This window comes from Phyllobates terribilis, unplaced genomic scaffold (genome assembly GCF_046119375.1).
Source record: "Phyllobates terribilis strain yellow unplaced genomic scaffold, ASM4611937v1 Scaffold_12__6_contigs__length_324123572, whole genome shotgun sequence".
Lineage (NCBI taxonomy): Eukaryota > Metazoa > Chordata > Amphibia > Anura > Dendrobatidae > Phyllobates > Phyllobates terribilis.
The window spans coordinates 228,994,319-229,016,696 of NW_027362772.1; the positions used below are offsets into that span (position 1 = coordinate 228,994,319).

General features: G+C 40.5%; 1 protein-coding gene and 1 non-coding gene across 2 annotated transcripts; both read left to right on the forward strand.

Moving 5' to 3' along the window:
• Window positions 1–459: 459 nt before the first annotated feature.
• On the forward strand, window positions 460–22,236 carry LOC141171763 (uncharacterized). The gene is made up of 7 exons (XM_073655406.1): window positions 460–607; window positions 732–912; window positions 2,352–2,562; window positions 2,648–2,701; window positions 19,219–19,351; window positions 19,445–19,625; window positions 20,391–22,236. The coding sequence occupies exons 1-7, from the start codon at window positions 542–544 to the stop codon at window positions 20,630–20,632; spliced, it is 1,068 nt and encodes a 355-aa protein (XP_073511507.1). The 5' UTR covers window positions 460–541; the 3' UTR covers window positions 20,633–22,236.
• On the forward strand, window positions 10,781–10,870 carry TRNAI-UAU (transfer RNA isoleucine (anticodon UAU)). Its single transcript is given in 2 exon segments — window positions 10,781–10,818; window positions 10,835–10,870. It is a non-coding gene; the product is annotated as a tRNA-Ile (tRNA).
• Window positions 22,237–22,378: the final 142 nt, after the last annotated feature.

Consider the following 22,378-nt stretch of genomic DNA (forward strand, 5'->3'; position numbering starts at 1 on the left):
AAGGGTCACTTGGACATTGTCGCCCCGAAGGCCTGGATAAACCTGGATCGGGTAAGACTTTTACTAATCACGATTATATTTTGTCCATTCGCCCACTAATAAGACAAAGGCGCAATGTAATAGATGATGACTGCTGTCACACGGCGGCCTTGGCACAGTCTCTTCTCCTGAGTTTCCCTCCAATGTCAGATATTTGATCCAGTGGATGGAGCACGTGTCTGGAGGCCACACGAGCCTTTCCCAGAATCTAATGTATCATTACCAGCTCCGACCCCATTGTCATTCCATCTTCCACCTGCTGCTGAACAGAGGGTTGTTATCCTGAGGCAGTTCCACAGATAATTTAGCATCTAGTAATTGAAGCCCTCCGTATTGTTTGGGGGGGGGCATGATTGGCTACCGACTGTGGGAAACTTCACAGAGCTCAGGACTCACAGATTCAGCTGCTGATATGCACTTATAAAGAGGGGACGGTCTCACATCTGCCACAAGGAGAATTATCAGTCATCAGAGATATATCTGCAAGAGCAGTGCATTAAAAATGGCGCCCACCAGCGCGGCTGCGGAGTCCTGCATGAATGGTCAAAAGTGCAAAAATGCCTTCAGGGTAGGTATTAGGTGACGTAAAAAAAATCTGGAACTGACAACATGAATTGTTGATGGAATGGTCCCGTCCATAAGAGCTATCTATACAGGTCGGTCAGGATGTTATTGATTTTTTTTTTTTGCAGCAACTGAGAAAACCGGAGGTGGAAAAGCTGAGACGAGACAGAATTAACAGCAGCATTAGACAACTTAGATTTCTGCTGGAGAGTGAACTTCAGAGCCATCAGCCGAACACCAAACTGGAGAAAGCAGATATTCTAGAGATGACAGTCAGTTATTTGAAAAAGCGCCACATGCTGGTGAATGGTAAGTACTGCACTGTGCACTACTACGGTAATGGTGTAAAGTGTTAATTTATCCACCGGCGGGATCATATCCATAGGGGGTGCATAAGTAACAGTTTCACTTGAGAATTATTCCCAAAGGGGCCCAAGGGCTTCCCGCTAAGAAGACTCAGGTATTATAGAGGCCATATGCTAGGCGGAATCCCTATTATAGATATTGATTTGCTTCAGGTTATGTAGAAGTGTCATATATGAAGCCTGGGACTGCTTTATGAAGGCTGAAAATTGTACACTTACACCAGGCTCCCAATATCTGGAGGTCCAGGCTATCCTTAGCTGCATACGATGCCCATTTTATGAGACATTTATCGATATAGGTGCGGGACCATAGGTTCCTAATATAACTGGGATCTGACCGTGGGGGCAACCCTGATTCATCTAGGGCCCGCAATCCTTGGCGTCGGGAGGATGTGTTCCGTCCCAAGGTCCGACTGGGTCCCGGCTTACACTATGTTAACCCAGTGTGCAGTCACCGAGATGTACCGTCCCTGCCCACAAGCACTTGTCCACGTGTCCGTGGTTAGGTGGACTTTCCCGGTAACTGCATTGTTGGGGGCCCGGCTAATGTTTTGGGACACTTGTTTGTGTAATGCGGGGACGGCACACCGGCAGAAATAGTGGCGGCTGGGGACCGAGTGCCAGATTACTAGATACTCCTGAATATCAGATGTTGGATTATTATAATTTTTTTTTAATTGAATACAGGGTAATGATTTTCTTAGGTGCATTGGATACAGCCATCATTTGTCATTTCATAGTAAAAGCCTTATCTACAATGTTCCAGAATTATCTAAAATTATCTGAATTATTTGATCACCGATCCTATTAGCAAGGACGGACATATCATTGGTGCAAACTGTGCAGCCGCCAGGGGCCCAAGACACAAGGGGGCCCATTTCTACCTTCAAGACAGCAAACAGCTTCTATCACAGACACATAAATGGGTGACGGATGATGAGCTTTTGGAATGCAAAGAGCCACATACTGTTCTTTCACAGGGGCCCTTTTTAGCCCATCAGCCCCTGCTTATTAAACTATTCATTGATCCAGGTATGCCACCCAATATGTGCCTGATAATTGCCATGGATGGGACCTGATAAATTCCAGATTATGAAGCATTTCAGATTAGCAGATATCAGAATAATGGATTCTTATTGCGCACTGTTAGCAGAGTGCTAAAGTATGGCTGCTGGTACTACCCCCATCCCTGATATTGGTGTCATGTCAACTTCCCTACTGAGACCACATAGGGATAGCACCTGGAGAAACTATGGACATTCCCTTTAAGAAATAATTATTATTATATTGTATGGCACTGTATAGTCTTTGCCCTCATGAATGTAAGTGATGTTGATTTTTACATATTTTTTATTGTATTACATTTTATTTCTTCCTATATAGTAACACCAGTCTCTACAAAAACTACTTTCCAAGACTACAGCCAATGTCTGGAGGAGACTTTGCACTATCTATCGTATCCTGAGAAAATGGACCAGGCCAACGAAAAAGTCATGCAGTATTTCAACGGAGGCTACATAATGGCCAGCGAAGTACCTGGTGCATCACAGCCCAACCCCGAGTGGCCCCTGAAACATGTCATCTGGAGACCATGGTAAAGGACTGTGATGCTTTGTCCTACAGACCTGTAGATTCCACTGTATTTCACCCTTTGTCAGCTACGTTTCACCCTCTGTCAGCTATGGACTTGGTGATATTACCAATATCGGGGATGAAGCTAGCTCATGTGTCCCGTAGTAGAAAAGTTCTTTCTTTTAACCAATAGTTGCTTCATGTTGAAGTTATAAATAATATTTCCAGGAAATTTAGCAAGCACTACCTATCTATACTGTACATAAGAAGGATGTGTAATAACTGATAACATATGTCAAAGAACTGGATACTATATGTGGATATTAGATTTGAAAGATAATAAAACAATTATATTTTACATCACAAAATCTGTTGACTTTGTAATGCAAGTTTAATAAAAACAGTATATATTAGTAATTGCTACATATTTTACAAAAGAAAATCAATTATGTAAAACTATATTCACAATTCTGCTGGTTGCCCTTGGAAACAGACTGTGGATTAGCTCCATCCTGCTGTCAGACATGTGACTGCACAGCTTGGCTTTAACTTGTAACTGACAACTGTGCAAAGGTGTTTGAAAAGATCATTTTAAAGTGTAACTGTGGTTTCAGGAGAACTTGCAGCAGAATGTCTGTATCACTGTGGTTTCAGGAGAACTTGCAGCAGAATGTCTGTATCACTGTGCTTCCAAGAGAACTTGCAGCAGATTGTATCACTGTGGTTTCAGGATAACTTGCAGAAGAATGTCTGTATCACTGTGGTTTCAGGAGAACTTGCAGCATAATGTCTGTATCACTGAGATTTCATGAGAACTTGCAGCAGATTGTCTGTATCACTGTGGTTTCAGGAGAACTTGCAGCAGAATGTCTGTATCACTGTGGTTTCAGGAGAACTTGCACCAGAATGTCTGTATCACTGTGGTTTCAGGAGAAATTGCACCAGAATGTCTGTAGCACTGTCGTTTCAGGAGAACTTGCAGAAGAATGTCTGTATCACTGAGATTTCAGGAGACCTTGCAGCAGAATGTCTGTATCACTGTGGTTTCAGGAGAACTTGCAGCATAATGTCTGTATCACTGTGGTTTCAGGAGAACTTGCAGCAGAATGTCTGTATCACTGTGGTTTCAGGAGAACTTGCAGCAGAATGTCTGCATCACTGTGGTTTCAGGAGAACTTGCAGCAGAATGTCTGTATCACTGTGGTTTCAGGAGAACTTACAGCTGAATGTCTGTATCCGCCTCTAGCTCCACCTCCCCCCTCCATAGAATCTTATGAGCACCAACTGTCATCTCCTATCTCAGTAATGGGAAAGTCTGTGTTTATTGAAGACAGACTTTACCCATAAATTGAGAATGTTGAGAAAGAATGATCAGTCCAGGAAGAGAAAAAAACAGAATTATCTAATACAAAGTTGCTTATATTCATATGTACTATTGATTTATGGGGAAAAAAACAACGGTTACTCTTTAGTTCTAAATTAGGGTCAGGATATATACAATAAAAATACGTTTAACTTTGCATATATTGAGGGATTGAGGGAAATGTATCAAAACTAGTGCGAAGGGAATAGTGATGCAGTTGCCAATGGCAACCAATCAGATTATAGCTTGCATTTTCCAGAGGCCCTTTTGAAAAATAAAGACAGAGACCTAATTGGTTGCTAAGGCCAACTGCTTCACTTTTTTCATTTTCTGCACTAGTTTTTTTTCCTCCAGGGGCATACATAGAAATCATGGGGCACCATAGCAAAAGTCTGAATTAGGCCAACCACCTCTACCCCTAATGTGAGCAGTCTGCATGGCCTAAACGTGCCACCATGGCCTGCAGCGTCTCCCGACTTGTCTCCCATCGAGCACATCTGTGACGCCATTGGTCGATAATTACACAGGAGCTGCCAGCAGTGGATCTTGATGATTTGTCCAAGTGTATTCAGCGTGGCAGAACATTACAACCATTAATAGCCTCACGGATAGCAGCAAGACTGTAAGTGATTTCTGCACATGGCACTCATGCTTGATACTGAATAAATCGAGATAGTTTGAAACTTTTGTTTCCATTTTTTCATCATTTGCAATTCATTACCATGTTTATCCATCCTGTGGTATCCATAACTCCATGTCTCTTCCGTCTTGATGTCGCAATTTTTTTGTCGAGGAGTGTATAAAGATATCATCCCTATATATTCTATACTTCAACCAGTCGCTTTATACATAACATCTGTTCCTCAATCTAAATATCTTACCAATAACTTCTCTATTTATTCTATATTTCTCCCACATAACTTATATTCTAGACATATTTCTTTTATACGCTATTCCTTAAATTTCCCCAGAACTTTTATTCTTTAACCAAACATCTTAACTATAACTTAAGTTTTTCAACAAATGTTTTTCCTATAATTTCTGTTGTTATATCTACACTTCTTCCTTATAAATTTTATTCTTTAATATAGCCGTCTTTCCCATTACCTCTATTCTTCAATCTACACATCTTCCTCAAAACATCTGCTCTTTAATCTAGGTGCTAAGTTATCATCAGAAAATGATCTTTATTAAAAAAAATGTAATTTAACAATTTTTACAGTGACCACTGGGGCTATTTTAGGATCTAACTTCCTGTCCTCACAGGAAGAGTTTTCAGCAGGCTCCTTATTGTCAGACACAGGATTACAACGACAGGTGACACCTGTATACACAGCTGATAACACAGGATCCACCAATCACAATGGACGATGTCACATCTAACCCTGCTCCCTCTTTCATCAAAATGATCTTTTGCTCATTAGATGTATCAATACAAACTATCGGGTCAGGGTCTGTTCATTGTGGCTATGTACATGTGTTGTTTCCTAAAACTACAGGAAGTTAGAGTCTAAAGAAGCCCCAGTGGCCAATGTGAAAATTGCAAGACTATTTATATTTTTAGATTTTTAATACAGATTGTGATGAGGAAAAAAACATAAAAAAAAATAACATAAAACTTAATTTAGATTATAGATTATTTTCCGATGACATTTTCCTTTTTAACTTTTATTCTTCAATCCAGATGTCTTTCCTGTATCTTCTGTTTCTTAATCTATATATTGTCCCTATAACTTTTATTCTTCAATCCAGATGTTTTACCCATGAGTTCTATGTTATAATCCAGACATCACCCCCATAACTTCTATTCCTCAATCTAGACATTCTATTCTTCAACCAGAAATCTTACCATGACCTCTATTCTTCCATCTACACGTCTTCCCCTATCCTTTAATATTAATCTCTATTCTTTAGTGTAGAAATCTTTCCCATAACTTCTATTCTTCAATCTAGATTTTTTTTTCCTAATACTTCTACTGTTTAATCTAGCTGTCTTCTCCGTAACTTCAATTTTTTAAACAAGAAAACTTGCACTTAAGATCTATCCTCGGAAAATGTTCCCTTATTGAAAAATGAATTCAGCAAAATTTAGTCAATGACTAATTTGCAGCACTTCTGATATTTCGATAAAGGAAAAAAACATAAAACTGTAGAACCAATATTAATAATAAAAATAATATGAATTTATATTATATACTACATTGTATTTTAAGATACAGTATAAAACTAATCCACAGATATATTTTATAAATATAATTTTTAATCTTATTATTATTATTATTATCAACTCTCTAGCTTCAGTCAAATTATTAGCAACAAAAAGTTTCCGTCCAGGGTTTATGTCAGCATTTCATTAAACGCAAATAAACTCACATCCCTTTTATCTCGTTACTCAGCTACAATCGGAATGACTTTTACCACTTTTTATAGAGGGGGCTAAAAAATGTGGTCATTTCCCGCCAAAGAAATCTATTATATCATGAATTTGTAAAGGTAAATTTCCATGGGAATGATACTCGTTTAATCCTAATCCTGTTTGCCATGATCTCATCGAAAAATAAATATCAACTTGGAAAAAAACGTAAAAAAAAAACAAAACAAAGAGGCTTAAAGAATTAGTGAATTTTTCTTGAAGTTGTGAGAGAGACTGGGCAGAGTCTGAATAGGTTTAGACATCCTGTCTTTTGATCTTTTTTTCCCGCCTTGAAGTGTGTCCCTATTTATGGTTGTCATTGGAATGTCTCTGATTCCAAACATTAGGCCGTGTCGGTTTCTCTCTTGGAGCCATTAACACTCTCGCCATTTCTGGCTTATTCAATTGCCCCCCTGTTTTTTGGCACGTACCCTCCACCTGTTCATCTGTCATTATTCCAAGGTCATTCACAGTCAATTTAGCGCAGCAGTAATTGAAGCTTCTATTGTGGCCACCAGTTAACAATCGGTAGCTGAGTGTGGGAATGAGCGGAGAGGATGGGGCTCACCAACTGGGCCTTCGAGGGCGGCATTATACAGCGGAATCCCGTGTAAATGACGTCAGGGGTGACAGTGAACTCAGCCTCATTCAGAAGGACGCTGCCCATTGTTGGAAAGATTTGCTGACTTCATTTCTCAGCGCTGAGTGCAAGAACAAGCACAAGCCTCACTAGCGATGGGGTCTTTTGAATACGTTGATGGTTGAGGTTTGGGGGAAACAAGGGGGGTTAATCGGTGTTTTCATGGACACACAGGAAGAGATAATTAAATTCATTGACAAGGGAGATACTTTTCTTTGCTGGGTGGATAATACCCAATGGCAGCAAAATCTTCAATGAGACAACTAGTGGTGAGATATTGATGAATAGCTATGACGACATCGTCATGCAGAAGATCATTATGAATGCAAATTCATCTATCTAAATATCTATAGTATTATTTTTTCATTTTTTTTTAGAAAGTAAAATTATATTATTCATAAATTTGAACTATATATATTTTAATATATAATAATATATCTAGATTATATCCATATATATATATATATATATATTCTAGATTATATCCATATATATATATATATATATATTTTTTTTAATAATATATCCAGAATATATATATATTATAATAATATATGTAGAATATATCTATATATATATCTTTTTTCATAATAATGTATCTAGAATATATCCATATATATATATATATATATATATATATATATATATATACATATATATAAGTATATTTATATATTATATATATACATATATTCTACATATATTATTATAAAAATATATTTACAGTATAGACCAAAAGTTTGGACACACCTTCTCATTTAAAGATTTTTCTGTATTTTCATGACTATGAAAATTGTACATTCACACTGAAGGCATCAAAACTATGAATTAACACATGTGGAATTATATACTTAACAAAAAAGTGTGACACAACTGAAAATATGTCTTATATTCTAGGTTCTTCAAAGTAGCCACTTTTTGCTTTGATGACTGCTTTGCACACTCTTGGCATTCTCTTGATGAGCTTCAAGAGGTAGTCACCGGAAATGGTTTTCACTTCACAGGTGTGCCCTGACAGGTTTAATAAGTGGGATTTCTTGTCTTATAAATGGGGTTGGGACCATCAGTTGTGTTGTGCAGAAGTCTGGTGGATACACAGCTGATAGTCCTACAGAATAGACTGTTCGAATTTGTATTATGACAAGAAAAAAGCAGCTAAGTAAAGAAAAACGAGTGGCCATCATTACTTTAAGAAATGAAGGTCAGTCAGTGTGAAAAATTGGGAAAACTTTGAAAGTGTCCCCAAGTGCAGTTGCAAAAACCATCAAGCGCTACAAAGAAACTGGCTAACATGAGGACCGCCCCAGGAAAGGAAGACCAAGAGTCACCTCTGCTTCTGAGGATAAGTTTATCCGAGTCACCAGCCTCAGAAATCGCAGGTTAACAGCAGCTCAGATTAGAGACCAGGTCAATGCCACACAGAGTTCTAGCAGCAGACACACCTCTACAACAACTGTTAAGAGGAGACTTTGTGCAGCAGGCCTTCATGGTAAAATAGCTGCTAGGAAACCACTGCTAAGGACAGGCAACAAGCAGAAGAGACATGTTTGGGCTAAAGAACACACGTAATGGACATTAAACCAGTGGAAATCTGTGCTTTGGTCTGATGAGTCCAAATTTGAGATCTTTGGTTCCAACCACCGTGTCTTTGTGCGATGCAGAAAAGGTGAACAGATGGACTCTACATGCCTGGTTCCCACCGTGAAGCATGGAGGAGGAGGTGTGATGGTGTGGGGGTGCTTTGCTGTTGACACTGTTGGGGATTTATTCAAAATTGAAGGCATACTGAACCAGCATGGCTATCACAGCATCTTGCAGCGGCATGCTATTCCATCTGGTTTGCGTTTAGTTGGGCCATCAATTATTTTTCAACAAGACAATGACCCCAAACACACCTCCAGGCTGTGTAAGGGCTATTTGACCAGGAGGAAGAGTGATGGGGTGCTACGCCAGATGACCTGGCCTCCACAGTCACCAGACCTGAACCCAATCGAGATGGTTTGGGGTGAGCTGGAGCGCAGAGTGAAGGCAAAAGGGCCAACAAGTGCTAAGCATCTCTGGGAACTCCTTCAAGATTGTTGGAAGACCATTTCCGGTGTCTACCTCTTGAAGCTCATCAAGAGAATGCCAAGAGTGTGCAAAGCAGTCATCAAAGCAAAAGGTGGCTACTTTGAAGAACCTAGAATATAAGACATATTTTCAGTTGTTTCATACTTTTTTGTTAAGTATATAATTCCACATGTGTTAATTCATAGTTGTGATGCCTTCAGTGTGAATGTACAATTGTCATAGTCATGAAGATACAGAAAAATCTTTAAATGAGAATGTGTGTCCAAACTTTTGGTCTGTACTGTATATATATGGATATATTCTACATATATTATTATAATAAATACATATATATATATATATACATATATATATATACGTATTATAATGATACTTTTTAAACAATAAAGGTATAATTGTTCTAGATGTCAAAATAAATACTAAATATAAAAGTATAAGACATTTGATGTGCTAAATTGTTACAATTGAATACAATTGTATTGTTATATTTCTTATAATATACAATTAGATTTATATTTAGTTATAACACATTTGTTTTATGAGTTAATTTTTTTATACTTTTATTTATTTTTTAATTACCGGTATATGATTACTAATACACAAAATACAAAAATCAAATGTATTTCGTTATGTTAAAGAGGTTGTTCAGTATTTTAATAACATCAAGGTCTGATTGGTGAATGTGCGACACCAGCCAATCAGCTGTTATCGGTGTGAGCAGCACAGCACAGCTCCTTAGATGGAATTGTGGCCGCGGCCGGGTACTGCACATCCACCCCCTATTGATTAGAATAGGTGGAGGATGTGCAGTACCCAGCCGCCACCACTATACAATAGATGGAGCTGTGCTGAGCAGCTCCGTAACTGAGCGGTTTTGTTTGCCGCCAATGCTGAGAACAGCTGATCGGGGGGGTGCCAGGTGTCGCATCCTCACCAGTCAGACATTGATGACCTATCCTAAGGATAAGCCATCAATATTAATTTAATTTTTCAAAACAGAGAGAAAATCTTTTATGATGTTAAAAACATAATGAAAATGAAACAAAAATAAAAATAATCAAATATAAAACCTACAGATAAGTACTGCAATCTTTTTATTACAAGGTTCACAGCAAACCCCGTGCAGTTATACAGTCTGTGCTCCTCGTCTTTTTTGATATATTCTTTCCTCCGCAGAAAGTTGCTTAATTTTTTTTTTGTTATAAAAATTCTTGATTAAACTGTAAATCCACAGAAATAGACCAGACAATCCCACTGTGCTCAGCTTCAGTAGTACAGATGGTTAGAGCGCAGCGTTAATAGGACAGCGATTGCTGAGTGTTTCTGTGTGTGAGTTCAAGCCCGACCTGGGGCTGAATTTTTTTTTTAAACGCTATAAACATAAGATCTGCTGTAAATATAATGTTACAACGTGTCTGATGTAAAATGTATCCCTGTATTACCTTTGTTATGAAATAGCCAATTTTTGTGTCTTAATTATTTTATTTGTAACTGCACTGTAGATGGCGCTGTTTGCACTGCATTGGTAATGCTGTAAGTACAGTCTTCAGTGGAGACATAAGAATACTAATAATACTGCCACATGTTGCATTTATAATACCTTCGTATAATAACACATATATAGTGATTCTCATGTCTCCCATACATTTTCAGTTTCTCTACCTGCCGTCAGTGAGTAGGAATATTTTTATTCTCATCCAAAGGCTGAAAAGCTGTATATATGTATACCCTTTCATAGCTGATTGTATTGTGGAGCTCCAGTGGTGCAATCGGTTAGCATGCAGTACTTATATGACAGTAGCTGAGCAATGCCGAGGTTGTGAGTTCAAGCCTCACCTGGAGCAGGTCTTTTGCCACTTTCTGCACTATACCCCCCTTTGGTGATTTGCTCTCTTATATTTGCTCAATAGTCATTTCAATAGCAAACACTAGTCTGAGTACTAAAAGCACTTCAATAAAGATAAAAACTTAATCCAAAAAAAAAAAATCCCTTAATCCTGCATAATAAACAACTTCTGCTACTTTCTTATGTACTTTTTACTTAAAGGGGATGTCATGTGAAAACAAGTTATCACCTATTTAGTAAGTTAGTGATTGGTGGGGGTGGTGGACTGACCTCTGGGATTCTTTAGGCAGAAAACCTGTCAAGATACTTTGTATCAAATCTCTGAGACTTCCTTTAAAAAGAAAAAAAATACATACATTATTAAATGCATCTTTTAGCCCTGAAGAGGCTGGTGTACTTACTTTGAAAATCAGAACGTCATATTGGCTGCATAATTCTTTTTTAAAGTTTCCACGTTTCGTTCTAGCTGGACTTATAAAATGCTCATTTTAATATCAGGAAGGATTGCACAGTCATTCTGACATTGATTTATTTTAGAGCAAGTATACCAGCCTCATCAGGTCTAAGGGATCTATATCGTAATACATGCAGACTGTACTGTGAAATCTGGTGACAGATCTGCCACCACTATACAAAGTATTCAAGTATTCTCTGGTGAATTGATTAATTTTAAATCATCACTGCACAGTAAAATAATGTATCAAAAGGTTAAATTATATTTTGCTCAATTCGACCCCTGGTCATATAAGGGTCTAGACAACTTCTCAGGGCTAATAATGTGGAGTGTGGTATGAGATTAGTAAAAAGAGTGTAGCCTCTGGGACTGCAGCTCAGGACCAGTAACTTGTTATTGGGCTGCAATACCAGTCACAGCCTTTGGACAAGAGTAGCACTATTTTCTGAAAAAATATATAGACATTTTTTTCTTATCTCATATATCCTTTTTAAAAGAATCTTAGTTTCTGCATGTGACTAGCCTCCAATTTGTGACAAATAAATTTTGTCCAAATATACAGGATAAGGGATCAGTCTGCCACAAGTGCAGAATCACAAAAAAGATTAACCAAGGCCGAAGTGAGGGAATCCCAAGCTGAGTCACATCTAAGAAAACCGAGGCATCATCACAACAAATCTCTCATAAAGAATCAAGATTTCTTTTCACTGTGACAGAATAAGGATGTGACCCAAATGAGTCCGAACTGTGCATGTATTGTCATTCAGTGTGAAAAATCCTGGATATTTGTGATGGATGGAAGGAAGGGGTGTTAGCACTTATGCAAGATAATATCTATCTCTCCATTGAACGAAACTAAATTGACAAATGCCTCCCAGCAAAATAGAATACATGTAAAGTAGCAGGTGGTTATAGCATGAAAACATGCAGGTGCAACCACAATCTGAGCGAGCGAAGGTAAAAAGCTGGAACTGGATTACTGCTAGTGCTATACAATAAGGTATTCAGAGCACTGATCAAATTGTTCTAGCCCATCTTCCTGTGACAAGGCTACATTCTTAGGTGGGAACCCACACTAATATACTTTCCTCTCCTACAAATTTAAAGGGCAGGCAGGATCCAGGGCTAATTGAAAACAGCCTTGGACAGATGGGAGGGGTGCTCATTCAATATGGAGGCAGTGCCCTTTAAACTTGTAAGTCTAGAATTAGGAGAGGTAGATCTGTTAGGGTAAATTCCCATCTGGAGAGGTCGCCTTGTCACTGGCAGATTGCATAATTTGGTCAAACTGCATCAAGTACCTCAATTTTCAAAGTATAATCTATATAGCCGTGAAGCTGTTCAAAATGTAATTATTCAATGTTCACGTAGATCTATTTATTATCTATCTATCCATCTATCTATCTATCTATCTATCTATCTATCCAGGGTCGGACTGGCCTGGCAGGGTATCGGGGAATTCACCGGTGGGCCCTTGCTGCAGACCAGAGGGGGAAGAAGAAGAATGAAAAAAAACAAACTGCGGTTTTTAGGAACACGGGCCCTTTAAAAGCATATGCAGAGTATTTTCAGGGGTGTGCACACGCAGCATTCATTACCTGAACCGCACGTCCCGATGAACCTGAAAATTGTGCGTCTGACTACGCCGGCTTATGACGTCATTGTCATGCGCCGGCTGTAACGGAAGCACTCAAGTCAGCCGCCGGCTAGGTCGGCGGCCATTTTAAGAGGGGGCAGGCTAGACACATGGGGGCTAGGATGGATATATGGGGGGGGGGGGCTGGACACATGGGGGCCAGAATTCATATATGGGGGGGCAGGCTGGACACATGGGTGCCAGGAAGGATATATGGGGGGCAGGCTGGACACATGGGGGCCAGGAAGGATATATGGGGGGGGGCAGGCTGGACACATGGGTGCCAGGAAGGATATATGGGGGGCAGGCTGGACACATGGGGGCCAGGAAGGATATATGGGGGGGCAGGCTGGACACATGGGTGCCAGGAAGGATATATGGGGGGCAGGCTGGACACATGGCGGCCAGGAAGTATATATGGGGGGCAGGCTGGACTCATGAAGGCCAGGATGAATACAGTATATGAGGAGGGGCAGACAGGACAGATAGGAGGCCAGGCTGGATAAGGGACATGGGGGTGCAGGCTGGAAAAGGGTCATGGGGGGCCAGGCTGGGAGACTTAATTACTGTTTGGAGGCCAGATAGAGGATCATACATTATTAATTTATGGTTGCAAGTGGGGAACATAATTACTTTATGGTCCAATTAAGGACATTATTACTTCTGTAATATAATTTACTTTTCAAGAAACTGTTTTCCATGGGGGAAAGCAAAAGGGGGGTCCTGTTACTATGTAGGGCGGCACTATGTCGCTTTTTTTCTTCATCTGGCATAGTGTAGAAGTCGGGGGGAAAAGTGGGGAATGTGCTCTTGAAGCGATCAGCCATTGTGTGTTATTTTCTGCAGAGACAAGTCCTGGCTGGAAGAAGTGATGGCGGTCTGCACCAGATGAAGAGAAAAAGCAAAGATGAAGGACTCCACCTAGAGACGTCACTGGTGAGTCAGTGTATTTCATGTACACTTACACTATACACTATGTAGTATATAAAGAGCTCCTGTGTATATCACTGGTGACCACAGTATTACCTGTACCCTATTTACAGAGCTCCTGTGTATAATGTCACTGGTGATCACTGTATTACCTGTACACTGACACTGTATACAGAGCTTTTGTGTATAATGTCACTTGTGGTAATAACAGTGTTGTTAGTATTGTGGTTTGTATTCATGATCAGTATTGTAGTATTTGGTCTCTATGTGGTGGTAAAATGTGGTCTGGCCATGGTGTGGCGGTATTTGTCCCTTCTTTGTGGTATTATTCAGTCACTATGTGGTGGTAATATGTGGTCTGGTAATGGTATGGCGGCATTTGTCCCTTGTATGTAGTATTATTCGGTCACTATGTGGTGGTAATATGTAATCTGGTCACGATGTGGTGATATTTGTCCCTTGTATGTGGTATTATTGTGTCACTATGTGGTGGGAATATGTGGTCTGGTCATAGTGTGGCAGTATATATTCCTTGTATGTGGTATTATTCTGTCACTATGTGGTGGTAATATGTGGTCTGGTCATGGAGTGGTGGTATTTGTCCTTTGTATGTGGTATTATTTTGTCGCTATATGCTGGAACTATGTAGTCCAGTCATGGTGTGGTGGTATTTCTCCCTTGTATGTGGTACTATTGGTGTTGGTATAGTGGATTGTGTTGTGTATGGTGGTCATTTGTTCTCTCTGATATTAATTAGAGAATATTCTTTATTTCCATTAGTGATTAAATACTTGGAACAAGATGCACTTAAAGGGGTTCTCCGATGAAATCAAGTAATCACCTCTCCACAAGATCAGTGCTAACTTTTTGATTGGTGGTGGCCTTACTGCTGGGCCCCAATCGGCAGAATGTGGAGCTTTCTCCCCACTAGACTAGAGCGGCATGTGCGATTCGACCATTGATCCATTCATTCCCTCAGTGGCTGCAAGCGTTGCGTTTGTTTTTTTCTGGAAGCCCCCAAGAGAATGAATGGAGCTGCGGTCAGACGTCCCACCTGCCGCTGCATTTTAAAATGGGAATAAGTGTCCTGTCAGGGATAAAAGTTCCCCATTCTTCTGATCAGTGCGGTTTCCAAAGGTTGGACCTCAATGATCACTAAGTTGTCACCTACCTATCCTGTGGAGCCCATGGATCGGTGATTACTTGTTTTAACCACAGAACCCCTTTAATGCAAACTAACGCAATTGTACATCCCAGTTATAGTGGCGCACAGTAGATGTGCAGGAGCCGCCTGTGATTTACAGCAGACGCTCCACTATAACAGGAATAATGGCTAATAGGTATTTACATATACAGTACAGACCAAAAGTTTGGACACACCTTCTCATTTAAAGATTTTTCTGTATTTTCATGACTTTGAAAATTGTACATTCACACTGAAGGCATCAAAACTATGAATTAACACATGTGGAATTATATACTTAACAAAAAAGTGTGAAACACCTGAAAATATGTCTCATATTCTAGGTTCTTCAAAGTAGCCACCTTTTGCTTTGATGACTGCTTTGCACACTCTTGGCATTCTCTTGATGAGCTTCAAGAGGTAGTCACAGGAAATGGTCTTCCAACAATCTTGAAGGAGTTCCCAGAGATGCTTAGCACTTGTTGGCCATTTTGCCTTCACTCTGCGGTCCAGCTCACCCCAAACCATCTCGATTGGGTTCATGTCTGGTGACTGTGGAGGCCAGGTCATCTGGCGTAGCACCCCATCACTCTCCTTCTTGGTCATATAGCCCTTACACAGCCTGGAGGTGTGCTTGGGGTCATTGTCCTGTTGAAAAATAAATGATGGTCCAACTAAACGCAAATCGGATGGAATAGCATGCCGCTGCAAGATGCTGTGGTAGCCATGCTGGTTCAGTATGCCTTCAATTTTGAATAAATCCCCAACAGTGTCACCAGCAAAGCACCCCCACACCATCATACCTCTTCCTCCATGCTTAACGGTGGGAACCAGGCATGTAGAGTCCATCCGTTCACCTTTTCTTCATCGCACAAAGACACAGTAGTTGGAACCAAAGATCTCAAATTTGGACTCATCAGACCAAAGCACAGATTTCCACTGGTCTAATGTCCATTCCTTGTGTTCTTTAGCCCAAACAAGTCTCTTCTGCTTGTTGCCTGTCCTTAGCAGTGGTTTCCTAGCAGCTATTTTACCATGAAGGTCTGCTGCACAAAGTCTCCTCTTAACAGTTGTTGTAGAGATGTATCTGCTGCTAGAACTCTGTGTGGCATTGACCTGGTCTCTAGTCTGAGCTGCTGTTAACCTGCGATTTCTGAGGCTGGTGACTCGGATAAACTTATCCTCAGAAGCAGAGGTGACTCTTGGTCTTCCTTTCCTGGGACGGTCCTCATGTGAGCCAGTTTCTTTGTAGCGCTTGATGGTTTTTGCAACTGCACTTCAGGACACTTTCAAAGTTTGCCCAATTTTTCGGATTGACTGACCTTCATTTCTTAAAGTAATGATGGCCACTCGTTTTTCTTTACTTAGCTGCTTTTTTCTTGCCATAATACAAATTCGAACAGTCTATTCAGTAGGACTATCAGCTGTGTATCCACCAGACTTCTGCACAGCACCACTGATGGTTCCAACCCCATTTATAAAGCAAGAAATCCCACTTATTAAACCTGACAGGGCACACCTGTGAAGTGAAAACCATTTCCGGTGACTACCTCTTGAAGCTCATCAAGAGAATGCCAAGAGTGTGCAAAGCAGTCATCAAAGCAAAAGGTGGCTACTTTGAAGAACCTAGAATATAAGACATATTTTCAGTTGTTTCACACTTTTTTGTTAAGTATATAATTCCACATGTGTTAATTCATAGTTTTGATGCCTTCAGTGTGAATGTACAATTTTCAAAGTCATGAAAATACAGAAAAACCTTTAAATGAGAAGGTGTGTCCAAACTTTGGTCTGTACTGTAGCTATAGGGTGGACCCTGAGGATCAATTCCTCCTGTGGGCCCCAGACACCCCAGTCCGACACTGTATCTATCTATCTATCTATCTATCTATCTATCTATCTATCTATCTATCTATCTATCTATCTATCTATCTCATATCTATCCATCCATCCATTCATCATCTATCTTATTTCTAGCATAATAGAAACATTGTTACATGACGCTAAGATGACAGATGCATTCTCTCATCTCCTCCAGTTCACTGTAACTTTATGTTAAATATGAAAGCAGCAGATCCTGAATTTCCTGTCACACAGAATCCTCACAGACATGTCCGGGGGGCAGCCTCGTCCCTGCTATGTGCAGAGCAGATCTCACTGGAGGTCACAAGCGTCGCTGTCTTGTTGACATATTATTCCCTGATAACTGATGATGAGCTGTTCAGTTATTGTGTCTCAGGATCAGACATCATTGCTGTGTGATATTACTTTACAGAGAACCTGTCACCAGGTCAAAAGGGTGCAGTTTTTGCTCCCATTTCCGCTGTTCTCCTGAATATTCTGTTTTATTTTATTATTTTTATAAATTTTCCATATTGTTCCAGAGATACGGGATTTTTTATTTAGTGCTGATTTTTATGGTCTTTACAAAGGGGCATGGCTCACAGGATAATTATTCAGAGCAGCCTAATGACACGCCTCAGAGGATCCTGCAAGACACTCCCCAGAGGATCCTACAAGACACAACGCAGAGGAATCTTTGAGACATGTCCCAGAGGATCCTGTGAGACACGCCCCAGAGGATCCTGCGAGACACGCCCAGAGGATAAGACACTCCCCAGAGGATCCTACGAGACACAACGCAGAGGAATCTGTGAGACATGTCCCAGAGGATCCTGTGAGACACATCCCAGAGGAGCCTGTAAAACATGCCTCAGACTATCCTGCGAGACACGCCGCAGAAGATCCTGCGAGACACACCCCAGAGGATCCTTTGAGACTCGTCCCAGAGGATCCTGCGAGACACGCCCCAGAGGATCCTGCGAGACATGCCTCAGAGGATCCTGCAAAACATGCCCCAAAGGATCCTGCGAGATACGCCCCAGTGGATCCTGTGAGACACACTCCAGATGATCCTGTGAGACACACCCCAGAGCATCCTGTGAGACACGCCCCATTGTAAAGGCCATACAAATTAGCATGAAATAAAAAGACCCATATCTCTGGAACCGTATTGTGGCTTTTTAAAAAAAAAACATAAAAAATGGATTTCTCAGGTTAGTAGCGGGAATATAATGGGAGCAAGAACTGGTAATTTTGACCTGGTGAAAGGTTCTCTTTAAATGAGCATTATATTAGAGTCTATGGTGTTGGTGCTCTTGTAAAAATAATGGGAGTCACAGATTGCTGAAAATTCAACCAAGCCCATCCAGAGTCATCCTTAAAGTCAGTGCTCCCCAGCTGCTGCAGACCTGTAACCCTCAGCCTGCCTTAAAGCTGTCAGGGCAGGCTGAGGTTTGTAGTTTCAAAATAGGTTGGAGAGCCACTTTTTGGCAACCAGTGGCACAGTCAGTGGTGTGGCTATAGGGGGTACAGAAATAGCATTTTCACCTGAACCCTGGTGTATGAGGGAGGCACATCGGCCATGAGGGACCTGGCAACTCCCACCCATCTGAATTTTATGAGAGTATCACCAGGGGCGTAACTATAAAAAGTGCAGGGGAGCCTAAGGGGCCCAAAAAGTTGAAGTTTTTGCATTGAGGCCCATGAGCTCCGAGTTACGCCACTGAGTACCATATACCACGACAATGAATGGAGTGGTGGTGCACGTACTCGGCCATTGATCTATTCAAATGGACGGATGGATTGTCTACCCAGTGATCATCAACTTATCTCATATCCAGTTGATTGTTTATGTTGTTATGGCAGAACAGCCCCTCTAAACATGTTGGGGGCAGAGTTGCTTATCTAGGTCGTGCTCCTATATTGCAGCCATAGAGCAGTAACACAATACTCAGTTCCACCCTGGGGGCAATCATTGCGGTGTGACAGCTCCTTATCCCCCTTCCTGTGGCAGCAGGTTGCAAACACCATGGGTGGAACTCTCCCAGGTCTTGACAGCCTGGCCATGTGCATGAAGCCTGCGTCCTCTATACAGCAAACACTCCTGACATCTGGGGGGGGGGGGGTGTGCGGAGGAGTATGTGTGTGCTGGGGAGAGGAGGGGGGTGTTCTTTCTTTTTTTGGCTACAGGGGATGACTTCAGAAGCATGAATGAAAGTGGCTGTTGTCCTAAGGCTGCAGTGATTGGACACTGAGTGTGGGAAACCATGTGTTGGCTGCCATCCATACATTCACATGCAGAGGATGGGGTATAAAAAGAGCTTCAGACAATCACATTAAACAGAACCCTATCATGATGGCCCTGAACAGTGCGCTCTGCCCCATATCTAAGGACTATGCAGCAGATACCCTCACCACAAAAGGGAAAAATAGGGTAAATTCATATTAACGCCTTTTTTGTATATATTTTTTTATAATGTCAGTGTTACAATTGCTATAAAAAATATATATTATTCATCTTGACCAGATGAGAAAGCCAGTTGTAGAAAAGATGAGACGAGATCGCATTAATAGCAGCATCAACCAATTGCGTAAACTTCTAGAGCAAGAATTCCAGCTTCTCCAACCAGACTCCAAGCCAGAGAAGGCCGATGTCTTGGAAATAGCAGTCCAGTTCCTTAAACAGCAGCAGAGATGTATCCACCAAGGTAAATTTAAAAACAGCAAAAAAAAAAAAAAGTTTGCAAAACTTTTAGAATTGTAACATGTGCCCTCTAGTGGGTATTTTTGGTATTACATCACCTAACTACAATCTTATCTCCATAATCCCTGCTATAATTAACACTTTTCTATTGCATGAGGAATAAAAATGTGAAGATCTACAATACTATAAGCCTATGCTTCTTGATTGTATATGCATGTAAATGGATTGTTTCAAAATTATATATTTCAAGTGATAACTTGTAGGTCCTGGGCCCCATTGCAAAACATATGAGGGCTCATTCAGATGTCTGATTTTTTTCATGTATGAGAATACCGGAGTGATTATTCTGATAAGAGTTAGATCAAAGTGTGATCAGAGTGTGTTATGAAGGTCATCTTATTTTTTAGTATGTGGAGAAATTAAAAAAAAATTCTCCACCTTCTAAGTTCTGACAGTTTGTGAAAATCTCTGAACCAACAATTGGATCAAAATCAAACATGTCTCAGCTATGTTCCATGGACCACTCAGTCCGATGAAATAATCAGACATGTGAATGGCTCCATAGACTATCATAGGTATGAATGCTACTCATGAAAAACATGGATAGCACCAAATCGGACGTCTGAATGAACCCTAATAGTGACCATTGACCTTGCATCAAATATTACTCCTTATGTTCCAGATAGGCATACATATAGTATGTATTACATAGGACTGCAGTTTCCAGATGGCTTTGCAATGTTTTCACTAGTTTGATGTTCTTTTTCAGGAATGAAATCAGCTCATGGACCAGATCACCAGGAATACAGACATGGCTACTCCAAGTGTCTTTATGAAGCCCTCTCATATCTATCAGTCCATCACATGGGGCAGGAGGCACAGTTCAACTTACTGAATCACTTTCAGCAGCTGGAGAGCCATCTGAGAAATCTTAGCTACCTCCAGCCACCCCCTATGCAGCAGCAACAGCCTCTCATGGACAACACCAAGTTCTTGTGGAGACCCTGGTAGACGGATCCACATAATTTCTTAGAGCCATATCATTCATAAGTGGCGAGGACTTTCAAAAACTTGTGACTTTCTCTTACGTTCCCATCGGAAGATACGAGTGTCTGCTTCATAATGAAGAATAAAAGATGCACTTAAAGGGGACCTGTCAGTTGCTATAAATATGCATTTTTATAGTCTAATGTAAATGCCGCTGTTCTCCTGAATCCAGCGATGTTTCTCTTATGTTCTTACATTTTGCCATTCCTGAGATAAAGCCCCTTCTTCCCTGTATGTAAATTTAGCAAAGTGGGCATGATCATGAACTCTTCTTTGTGAAGACCACGCCCAGTTTGCTAAAAAGACTAGATTTATACACAGGAAAGAAGGGGCCATATCTCAGGAACAGAAAGGAGCAGGAACAAAAGAAAAATAACGTCGGATTTAGGAAAACAGCGGCATTTACAACAGACGAATAAAAAAGGTACATATTTATGGCACATGACAGATCCATTTTTAGTCAGTGATCTCGAAATGCAGTTCTCCAGCTGCTTCAAAGCTACAACTCCCAATGTATCTGACAGTTTAGAGTATGCTGAGAGTTGAAGGTTTGAACCCCTTATAGGGCCACAGGTTGGAAATTTCGGACTTAGATAATGAGATTTTGAAAGAGTTATTCTCTTTGAAGACAAATTGGGTTCCCCCTATTAAGACCCCAGAATAAAAATTCATTGCAAAGTGTGAATCACTCAGGGGAGAAACAGGAATAAAATAAGAGCAAAAACTGGCCAGGCCTCCTTTAACCCAATGACAGGACCTCTTTAAGTTCAATTCACACCATGTTTTATCTTTCCAGGTGCGAACACAGCTCAGCATCGGTGGTTGTAGCCATCGGACCTCCCATGAGGAGCTATTTGCAGTGTGAACACATTATCTAAAGGGGATGTTCAAAATGAACAACTCCTTTAAGTACCTAGATACAAATCCAATCTCCAGCATGAAGGGTTAACTATATATTAGGTCATCATTGTGAGCAAGCCCTTTCCATCAGTGGGAGCCAAGCCTGCAGACCAGTCCAATAATTTGGCAAGAACTGGACTGTGTTTAGCACATCCCCCATAGTGTAAAATATGATGCAGTTAATACACTTCTATAGTAGGTGCCATATTACTTAAAAGGGTTGTCCAGGCTTGGGGCTCATATCTGCAATCACTTTAGGTGCACACTGTCAGGATTCTCCGATGCTGGGAGCAGCGGTCATGTAACCGCAAGTATGCGTTCTAAATACATGAAGTCACATGCCGACTAGATGTGCACAGCTTTACTTGAGCGAGGCAGAACAAGTCTGGTTGGAATGTGGCAGGGAGCATGCAAATCGCATAGTTCCGGTCATATGACAGCCCCAGAGAATCCTCACAGCGCACCTGGACAACCCCTTTAAATACATAGACCCACATGTCGACTGTGTAGTGAACTATAAGTGGTCGGTGAATCCTTTATTGTTGCCTATGGCAACACTATAATAACTAGATTTAATGTATATCTATTAAATTATTGTGTTTTTATATTGGATAAACTTTGCAAATTTTGTACAGTTGATTAAGGGGTAATTGTCTTTAGAAAATGCATATGGGTGTAAATTTTTTAATCTTTGTCAAAAGCTTATAATAAATTTTTATTTCATAAAATGTGAATAATTGTGCAGTTTTTATTGTGCACTTGGGCAGTGGCTTTACTGCAGCTGAAAAACCAGTGGGTAAAGGAGTGGTA